Genomic DNA, 11,240 nt, shown 5'->3' with positions numbered 1-11,240 from the left:
GGTGTGTGGCTCTTTCTAATTAGCCACTACTGGACCAATGAGTGACCAGGCAGGATGACAAACCTAAAACAGATCACTAAAGCACTTTCCTTTGAAATTCGGCACCGGCATCCTCTTCTACCCCACCCTCCTCCTCTTCACTGAAGCTGACATTTTGTCCAGAGTCAGATTGTGCTGCATGTCCACCTGCTCAAGAATGTCCATTAATGACACAGAGGCGCAATTAGTTAGGCAGAACCAACCCATGCTTTTATTTCCATTGCATATAAAAATTTCATATGAAGATACTGATGTACAGTACTATCCCATAGGCTGTTAAGAGGCTAAGAAACCTTGAAAATCATTTGCAGTGTTCACATAGGATGGCATTCTACGGACAAAAAAAAGCAAAAGAAAATATAAATAAAACCAAAATAAACAAACCAAAATCAACGGCAATGATTTTGTATTTCATGTAGTTTTAGAATCCCTTTTTTAAAATATGGTTTAAAACAAAAAAAAAAAACAATCAAAATCCTTTGGACCAGGGCTGCTAAAATCTACAGTTTGTGTGTCAAAAAGGAGGCTCTTATTAGTTATGAAAAAGAATCTCCGCTTGCACCGACTTAATGGCTGGGCAGTGAAGGAATGGAGCGGAGCTATCAGCGTCATCTTAGAGAAAACAGTGCTAATGGGTTTAACTGGCCAGAAAGCACAAGTAGCATCCAACGGGAAAAGGTGACTGGGCAAGGATAGAACCGTAGCTTACCATGATCACTAAAACCGCATGGCCCGCCAACGTATTATAAAAAAAATAAAAAAAAAAGCACATCTGCTTCAACACTATGGCAAAGTACACCCATCATTTTGAGGCATTAAACTATGTCGCTTGACATTACTGTGCATGTACAAAAGCCAACGCAGTTGAGTTTTGGACATAACATAGGGAGAAGAAAGAACATTTGCAAGGCCTTAACAGCTTTGGTCATTACGACATCACCCTACTCTTCTCCCATTCGACCTGTGCAGTTAAATAACATAAATATAAAAGATATGTGTAGTTATCTAACCATTATAGTGCAACTATACATCTCTGTACAATGTTCTCTACTGTACACATTACATTTTTCTACAAAAAAAAAAAGAAAAACTTTGGATTCCTAGAACACTAATAGTGTCATTGTGAAACGTAACAAATAGAAAAGGCTCTAAATGTTCTATACATGCAGCAGATTAAGTCATATATTGAAAAATGCTACAAAAGGGCCATCCTAACCCTTCAGTACAATAGTGTACTGTCCGTTTATGATATATTGCTTTGGTGGACGGAGGGAAGTATAAATGAGTGGCACTAACAAAGATATAGTATATCAAGAGTACACACAATATATGTGTATATATATATATATATATATATATATATATATATATTATACATATACTGGATTATTTTGCAAGATGATTTATTTATAGGAGTTACAGGATGGTTTTTTTTCCCCCTTAAAAATTACGGGTATCAAGAATTAAATGTAATTTTGATTCACATTTAAATCAAAATGTTTACCAGGGCTGCTAGACAGGTTTTGTTATCAAATATTTTTTTTCTGGTTAAACTAAGTTTCATACTATAATTCCGTTGTACTTAGTTTACTTTTTATTGAGATTTAATTGGGGATATATTTTTATTATATGTTCTACCCCTTTTGCCAAATAGCTATGAAATTGTAAAACTGTAGCAGAATTATTTTTCTAAGTAATAGGTTTGAATTAACTGTAAAATGTTTATACTCTGAATACATTTACATTGATCACCTGAATTTACAGTATAGCTTATGTATGATGGATTAACGGAAACTGACCTATATATAACCTTTAATACAATAACATGTAATACGTGCTTATCTGTAAAGTTGGATGAGAAGTTACTGGGTTTCTCAAGCCTTTTTGAATATAAAACACAGCTTCTGTGTTGTGCACACAAGACTTGAAAGCAAAACCAGATATAGTCTCATAAGGAATTAATTAGTTAATAGGAGTTTGAACACAATCGTCTTAAAAACCCAACCCACCACCCCAACCATTTCCTAGCTCATACAATGGTGGATAATGATTTGATTTTGAAAATAATTATTTCTTTTTTAAATTACGTGAACAAGCATACATTTATCTTGATGAACCCAATTTGCTAAATAAAGTACAAGCACTTTTAAATATATGGGAAATTTTGAGACTGAGTCAGTTTAATACTAAACCCAACGAACTGGTAAAACCTCAAAGGCAATAAAAAAAGACAGATTAAAAAAAAATAAAAAAACTGTATGAACCTCACTTGTAGATGCTAGATTTTTTTAAGTAAACAAAATTGCATAAATGAAAAAAACAAAACAAAAACAAAAAAAAAAACTAACATTTAAATGCCCAGCCTTTTCTCTTCTCCTTTTGTTTCCAAATGCAGCAAAACACATTAAAATATAGTTCAGAGTTAAGGCACAGCCCTGGGACCAAAGACCTGCAGCTTTTAAATTTAGCATATTTTTTTTAAGATTTTTTTTTTTTTCAAATTTTCCTAAGAAGCTCTAAGGTGACGTTATAATACAGAAGAAAAAAAAATGTACAAGGAGTAAATATACAGAATATTCATTCTCTCACCAAGAGTTTCAAGATATAAGAACACCACCTAGTTAAAGATGATGTCATAATAAGAACTGGTATTTTACAATTAACATTATAATATATACATTACAATAAATACATGGTTGTAAACAGAGACAAACAAGACTGTATTACAGGTAAGGTCATCCGGTGAGGAAAATAATGAATGGCACAAAGGTAATAAAAAATAAATATGTATATAATTAAAAAAAACAAAAAAAAACACGCAAAACAGCTTTCTGAAAATCCATTTCATTCAAGTTTTTTTTTTTCCTTAAAGCAATTTTTGTACCTTTTAAGCCAATTTTCACACCAAGTCTGTTAAAAACAATGGTGAAAAATTATTAAAAAAAAATAATAAGTTTCTATTTTGACAACAGCAACTTGCAAGCTAAAGTATACTGTTACAAAACCAAAAATATGGCCATACAGCACTGAATAGGTTGCATTATTCTGGCAAATGACAAATTTGATTTAAAAAAAAAAATAATAAAAATAAAGACACTTATTAACTGTATGGTTTATATAAAGCCATGTGCAATGTTTAACACACTTTGGCAAACAGGACAGGAGGGAAGAAAAAAAAAAAAAAAGGAAAGAAAAGGATTTTACAGTGTATTAGATTACATCTACAAAAACAAATGTTTTGATACTCATTGATTGTCCATGAATGATTTTTTTAACTTTTTTTTTTTTTTTTTTACATTTTGCATGATTAATGGGGTGACGTGAACTGTATTATGAAACAATTTCCATTAGTGCAGCTGTTAACCCTTTCAGGTCTATCTTTATTTTTGGAAATCATATTGCTTTTTATCATTGTTTACATTCCAGGCACTCAATGGGCAAGAGAAGAGGGACAGTATGAATGATTAGCGGAATAGAGGATCTTAACATGTAAGACAGCACTACTCAAAGCATCTAAGATGTTGCTGGAGGTACAAACTGCAAGAGAGACTTTTCTAAGTTTGATGGTGTGAAACACAAGTAAGAGACACTTAAGGCTACGCCAAAGGCCGGAGTCCTTTGTAAAGAACTTTACATTTTTTTTTTCTAAGTATTTTTGTATACTTTTAGTCAAAAATATTTTTGGCCATTATTATACACAAACATTAGTCTGCATGCAGTAAGATGCAATACTACAGGTTACTGGTGATTTTAGGACTAGACACACATTTTTAGCAGTACAAAAAGCTTTGCTAGACAGATTGCTCTTGCAGCAATGATTCTTTAAAGTGTTTTTTTTTTTAGCTATATAATAAGTGTGGTTGGATGCATACAATACTGTATATATATTATTTTAAATTGTATTTATTTGGTTTGTAATGATAGGCTATTTGAATATTGTCCGTTTGAAAGAGGTGTGCAGAGGTTGGATGTTGTCAGGTATATTAGACCTGTCTGCACTATTCTATACCATACTAATAAATTGAAGTCTGGACCACAGCAAGTAACTGTGGAGTTTTCCTTTTTGGGGCACATTAGAAATTAAAGAACACACCTAAACATTTCCTTTATGACACAAATAGAATACTGATGATAATATGTATCTGCTTTTAAATTGCATGTCTGGGCAAAAAATACAAAACACATTCAATACATCTCTGCAAAGCACATTTTCACAAGTTTTGTTTCTTTGATAGTACTGTACAAAAAATACCTGCTGATCCTGCCAGAAATCCAGTGAGTTCCAAACTCCCAACAGAGATACCTTTACTGCACTGAAATTCAAGGCAGTGTGACCAGCCCTGCCTGAGGGTTTCCTTGGTAGACAACTCCCCGTCCTGGAGGAGGGGGGTGTTCTATAGTCAGAAATGGAAAACTCGGGCAGGGCTGACTACACTGAATAGGAACTCACCAGATCTCTGGCAAATCAAAGTGCATTTTTCTGTACTTGCAGCATTTGTAAAAACTAAAACTTAGTGAAATGTGTATGTATTACAGAGATGTGCTGCATGTTTTTCTTTTTGTTTTTTACTTTGCCCAGACATACACTTTGGACTATTTCATGTCTTCTTATCTGGCTGAGTGAAGTCAACTTATCCTGTGCTGGAAATGGCCTTTGTCAACTACCTGGCTCCTGGTAAATGTTCAGCTTTATTGACAGTGACAAGCCTGCCGTGGAACCAGTATTGGCCATTAGCGAAGCATAATCTGTGTACAATAGAGGTTATTCCCTCAGACAAAGCCATGTGAGAATAGAAAGCACATCTTTTTAAACTTGACATGAACAATTTTTGAATAATTTTTGCCATCCAGCTGAATTAAACCCCTGTCAACAAAGGTAAAGGCATTCAGTATGATGCATCTTTGCAAAACATGTAAATCCTGACACATTTTCTGCGTGGGTAACTTATACACAAAATTCACTGGACAATGTGATCCCTAGTCTGTGGTTAAGAAAAGATTGAAACATTGGTACTTGTAGAACTGTATGTGACGAAAAAGTTGCCAATGCATTCGTACTGTGCTGATCAGAACATTAAAAGAGGATTAAAAATTAAATTCTACTGAAAGGGTTTCCTGCAAGACAGTGTCCTTAAGAAATATACAGGCATACAAAATAATGAATCTCTACAGTCCGATCAATTGCTATGAAATTCTAAGGTGCAAAAAAACGACCCGGAGACGTCATCCAGTGTAGCACATTACTTGTACTGAAAACTTGCAAGTTACTCTTTGGAAAAAAAAAACAGTGGTGGATGAATGTACCTTTTTTTGATTTTTTTTTTTTTGTTTTAAATAGAATACCTCAATATATATTTAATAACAAAAGTAAAAGCTCTACAAAAAAAAAATCTTTGTATTACATATGATACAAAATGCAGAGGATGTTGCAGCTCAAAGAGCGGCAGAATTTCTAGTTTCATGTTTTTCAGTCATTTTATCAGAAAGACTTAAAATTAGAAAATTTTGTTAATCTCCACAGCTTGTTATCCTGATGCTGTACCATCCAAGATGTGTCCCGATAACAATATGCAATTATCTTTCGCTGGACAAGGCCAGCACTTTAGCACTGTGCATTTCTTATTTCTGTCAATGCTTGTTCCTCACTGTAAGCAAAGCCATGTGATCTTCTTGCCTTTGTCACTCATCAAGAAACTTTTTGGAGTAGTTGATTATTTTCACTGTCTGCCAAAGTTTCCTGTTATCTTTCCACTGCTGTGGACATGGATTTCGGTTAATATTCCTGAGTGCCAAACTGAGTAAATTAGGTCAGTTTTGATCAACAAACATCCCGGCAGATGAACGTGAGGTGTGAGCATGGTTGAGGCATGTTTCATGCACTTTGGAGACCATTTTCTAAAAGGAAAACAAAAGAACTTAAAAACAAAAAGGGAGATAAGAGAAAGCTTTCCACACTGTTACGTGTCAGGGGAATGCTCTCCCTCGAATGCACTAGGTTCTGTCTGGCTTTCCTCTTCTTCCACCTGCTCATCTAGTGGAATCTCAGTAGATTCAGAGTCCTGTGTACAAAGGGTCTTTGAGTCACTACAGCTGGTGTCTTCTTCTACTTGACTGCCACTGTCCTTTTCTGTGTCTGATTCCCCATCCTCTTCCAGTGTTAGTTCAAACTGGAATTTTTCAGTTTGACCTTGTCTACCTTCTTCCTGCTCATCTGAGGCAGGGGACGGACTCTGGGGAATTGTGCTTTGATACCATTCTCGATTGTCCTCCAGTGTGTCCAGTATGTCTTGGGCATCGGGGTGAACAAGATCTGCCCATGTTTCCCACAATGGATGAACAATGTAATCTATGAACCCGACCTGGTAACAAAAGAGACCATTTGTTAGAGATTTACTGAAACATTCCATCAACTTAAAATCAGTAAGCTTAACAATGTAATATATAATGCCGAAAAAAAAAAAAAAAAAGCCATGGTAATTATAATGATGGGGATGAATCTGCTGCTAAATATTTTAGAAAATAACATATTACATTTAAAATAGACATTTTATGAGCAATAGTATTCCAAAGATGAATTATTCTTCAGAATATCACTAATATCTTCATATAATGAAAACTGGATGGAGCTCATAGAAGAGGACTTCTATGAGTTTAACTCAAACTTCTTTATGAGCCTGAGAACCATCAGAAGTATTCCCTCCGTGTAAAAAGGTTTACTCTAGTGACACCCAACATGCACTAGTAAGGGTATAGTAATTTAAAGTGATACTAAAGGCTCCAATAAAAAAAAGTGTTATACCTACCAGCTCTGTGCAATTGCACAGAGCAGCCCTGACCCTTCTCTTCTTGGGTAAGCCACCACCAGCACTCCTGCTGAGTGCCCCCATAGCAAGCTGATTGCTATAGGGGTACTCGTGCATGCTCGCTCCCGACACACAGCGTCAGGGCTCAGCCCCGCTCCCTCTTCGCTGGCTGTGATTGACAGCAATGGGAGACATGGTCTATCTCTGCGCCGAAGAAGAGGCAGAGTGCAAGGACAGCAGCAGCTCTTGTGAACATCACTGGATTGATATTGGGCTAGGGGGCCTTTAGAACCACTGTAAACCAAGTGTCTGCTACTGTTAGTGCTGGTGGACATTTTCTATTGCCCATATCTGTATAAGATAGTGGATAAGTCAGAACTTAGAAGGCGTGCAAGAAACAGGCCCACACCAGAAGCCAAAAAGAAGGGACTGGGTACAGATTTAAGGGGCATATATAGCAAGTGCTCCTTGCTTACACAGAGCTGCTGCATGTAAGTAGGTACTGTAGGTGGTACATGTCCTGAACCATGACAGGCAGTGCCATTTATGCATGGCAAAGGGGGTTATGATAGTATATAACCCACCAAAGTTTGTAAATCACTAACTTGCATGAACCTAAAAGAAAAACTAAAATAGCACTGCAATACAGTATTACATGTATATTACTTATTTTCTACGTAGGTGTTAAGGTTTTAATCTGCACATTTTTCAAAGACAAAACACCACTACCCTACCTGTGATTTTTCCACAGAGGCATTGTGCTTGTCACACATAGGGCTGATTTCCATTCCTCGCTCTCTCTCTCGATCTCCCTGGCGGAAGAATTCCTCCATTATCCGGTCTGTCCAATGTCGGTAGAGCTGTAAAGGTTTTGTTGGATTGCTGAGATCTGCACAATGTACCATGTTCTGAAGAACCTAAAATAGAAATGAAAACACCACCATCACCCGCTGTGATATTACACAGAAGGCACAAGGCTTCTTTTTCATTTACACTTTTCTTAGCTGTGAAGTGCAGTCTGGAAGAGTCATGTTGTGTGTGATTTAGTCATAGCTGGATAAAGAAGGAAACCGTTCTCTATTACCAAAAATGTGAAAGAAACTAAGAGGCTACTGGCAATCCTTACATACTAATGCTCTTGGATGGAAAATAGACACCTCGTTGTAAAAGCACACTCAATCCAATCATATTATTCATAACCAAAAATAGTTTAATATCAGTGACGAGTAAAAAAAAATTGACTGTCTGCAGTATATAAGCACAGTACTGTTTGAAGGGGATTTCTTTATCATCCCTTGAGGCAAACAGGAATTCAGATGCAGTCTGGTTATACTGATGCCTACAGGAGGTTTGGACACTGGCAAACAGAAAAAGCCAGCTTCTATATAACCCCTCCTCCACCCAGTATACCAATACAGTCTATTTTTTGCTAGACTATTTTCTGATTGGATATTTTCCTCTGGAGCTTCAATTAGGATTCCTTGCCAGTATCCTGCTTACTTGAGATGATTTGTTTATATATCAGCTCTTCCAATTAACGTTTTTTTCAGCACTACCTTAGGAGGCTGTACCTGTACCCTGTGCGACTCAGCATGTGGAATGAAGACTGGAATGGGACCTTAGGGCTATGGCACAGACCCAGGTGTGACTCTTTCTCTGAAGATACACTTGGTGAGTAAGGCTAGTCGAGATCAAGCACCAGGAGCTATCTCTTCGTTTACACCTCTGAGTACTTGTTTAAACTTTTTTTATGCCACTAGATAACTACAGTAAGGGTTAAGGTTGAGGGACCGAGTGCTAACATTAACCAATGGGTGAAGTAAATCTCCCATGCTCCTTGACCAGGTAGGTCCTGTGAGTCCTGTTACCTTCTTGGACTCAAATTCACAGTCCCAGCAGTCTACCTCTGAATGGACTCTTATTAAATCACCAGAGTCTCCTGTCTTACCTCAAAATGTGGGGGGTTGTGTCAGACCTTATTCATGCAGTGTATTCCCATTTGAATCTGGAGAGTCAGCATGTTGTTAGGGCTCCCACAGCGGCAAAGACATTTCCATTACAACCACTGTTTGATACTTTCCTCTATACCAGGGGTCTCAAACTGGCGGCCCTACAGCTGATGTGACATTACAAGTCCCATCATGCCTCTGCCTGTGAGAGTCATGCTTGTAACGGTCAGCTTTGCAATGCCTCATGGGACTTGTAGTTTCACAACAGCTGGAGGGCTGCCAGTTTGAGACCCCTGCTCTATATAGTAAGGTCCCGGGCCCCACCCCAGAATGTGCCTGAATTACTTGCCTTTCACAGGAAATGTGTTATAACTGATGTTCTTTTTCCAAGATAGATACACCACTAAACAACCAAGATTAACAGGAAGACCATTAAATTGGTTAAGAGAATGCTCATCTTTCCAGTTCCCACTGACAGGCAACTGGAATCCCTCCTTAAATCCTAGTTTAAATTGTCCGATTGTGCCTTTCATCCCATTTAGGTGGCGGCTTTAATCTATTACAATGCATCAGAATGGGGGAATTACCTCAAAAGGGATTCCTTTACTGCTGGGATAAGTCCCTATATCCTGGAACGGATGGGAAAAACCTCTGGAGCCTTATGCTTCAGTTGTGATGGCCTATAACAAGCATCTAAGCTTGTCTCTCATATGCTGAGTGCATGGGACATTATATGGGCGCTATATCTGAGATTTTGACTAAATTTGCCTTCTGGGGATGTGGTCTACTAGGCCCCAACTTTGCTACCATGATTAGTAAATACAGTACATGAGTGGCCAGAGTCCGTTCCTGCCTCAGTTTAGTATGTCCACAGATCTTCAGATCTGGACTCCCATTCACTTCAGCCCATAGGGCTCATAGCCAAAAGTCAGCTAATCACTGGGTTTTCCCCCACTTCAACAACTGGGGGGTTATGTGTGTTTCTGGGTGGGTCTCTAGGGCAATTTGCCTCTCAAGCCCTTGAGCACAGAAGACACCCTCTGTAGTACACAGGCTAACTCCTTGCCTCTGGAACCCTTCTTCAGTGGTTTCCTATAATTTCCCGTGCCTCAATGCACAAAATGTTGCAGTTTATGCGGTTTCCTTGGGTTTCCCACATTCTGGGACCACTGCTGTAATCAAGAGTGCTCTCAATCCCCGCACAACACTGTTAATTAGAACAGTGTTCAGGGTGCATTGTACTGGAGGGTTGGAACACTGTTATTTGTGAGAGAACCATGGTCTGACTCTCCTGTGTGCTGGCAACCAAAGCTTCTTTAATTTGTACTGCAGCTCAAAAAAGAAAAGGAAAATAGCTCCATATGTATTGTTGCGAATGCAGCCTGGTTGCATTACAGTGATAAATAAGGAGAGTGAAATGAGCTTTAAGCAATGTATATTCTGGTTACCTGTATTCTGTCAGAATAGTTGTCGAGAAGAAGGACCCCGGAGCTTGTGACTTTCTTGGTTTCAACCATTGTTTTCAAATCGGCCAGTAAATTCATATGCTTCGACATATCTGTTGCAAGCACCTAGTAAAAGAAAAGAAATAAACATGTCTGATCCACAACAAACCAACACAGACATAATGCAACAATGCTCTCAAACTATAGCTATAGAACTAGGGCAACTATTGGTGTTAGTGGCCAAAACATTTGTATTTTTTAATTTGGATGAAGTAAAGAATGGCTAGAAACCAGGTCTTTGTCCATCTGGAGAGATCTGTCTTCACCCAAAGACAAAAAAGTAAGTGAAAGAAAATCTTCTTAAAGTGATTCTAAAGATTCATTCTTTTTTGTTTTTTTAATAATAAACATTAGTCTCCAACTGGTGCTCTTTGCTCCTCTCTCCATTCTGAGTGCCTCCATAGCAAGCTGTTTGCTATGGGGCACTCGTGTGGGCTTAATCACAAGCAGGGATGTGTGTTTCTATTTACACACAAAGTGCAGCCCTGCTCCTTCCTCACAGCATTTGATTGACAGCAGCAGCCACCAATGGCTCTAGCTACTGCCTCCATGTCCAGTGAGGAGAGAGTTGCTGCCCTTGGACACTGTGCTGGATTGAGATCAGGTAAGTATAAGGGGGGCTGGGGGGACTGACTGATCACAGAAGGTTTTTTTACCCTAAAGCAGAGGATGCATTACGATAAACATTTGGTCTTCGTAACCACTTTAACATGAGGGAAAATACCCCATTATACAGTTGTCACAGCATACATTTTCCACATCAAGAGGTTTAAAGGATCTGGAATATATATGTAGGAAACAAAGAAACCCAGTTTCGGATTGGCACAGAAGTTTTTGTACACAAGAAGATACGATATATAGTGAATGTTAAAATAATCAGAGACTCAGAACCTCATTGTGACCAACAGAGTATTTTTTTTTTGTGCCCCAAGAGAAATGCCAAA

The 11,240-nt window shown here is 37.9% G+C and overlaps 1 protein-coding gene across 3 annotated transcripts in view; it reads right to left on the bottom strand.

Moving 5' to 3' along the window:
- Positions 1–223: 223 nt before the first annotated feature.
- The window catches only part of PDE4D (phosphodiesterase 4D), a 756,150-nt gene continuing 745,133 nt past the window's right edge, over positions 224–11,240 (bottom strand). For all 3 annotated transcript variants that reach the window (XM_077462687.1, XM_077462686.1, XM_077462688.1), the window contains 3 exons: positions 10,240–10,362; positions 7,577–7,759; positions 224–6,398 (listed from right to left, as the gene is read on the bottom strand). In XM_077462687.1, coding sequence (XP_077318813.1) covers positions 5,997–6,398; positions 7,577–7,759; positions 10,240–10,362 — 708 coding nt within the window. In that variant the 3' untranslated portion in view covers positions 224–5,996. The remainder of the gene's footprint in view (positions 6,399–7,576; positions 7,760–10,239; positions 10,363–11,240) is intronic.

The sequence above is a fragment of the Lithobates pipiens genome, unplaced genomic scaffold (assembly GCF_037356315.1).
Source record: "Lithobates pipiens isolate NorthernLeopardFrog02 unplaced genomic scaffold, aLitPip1_a1.2 Scaffold_3, whole genome shotgun sequence".
NCBI lineage: Eukaryota > Metazoa > Chordata > Amphibia > Anura > Ranidae > Lithobates > Lithobates pipiens.
The sequence above is the reverse complement of the archived record's forward strand: the minus strand, read 5'-3'. Positions and strand labels throughout refer to the sequence as shown.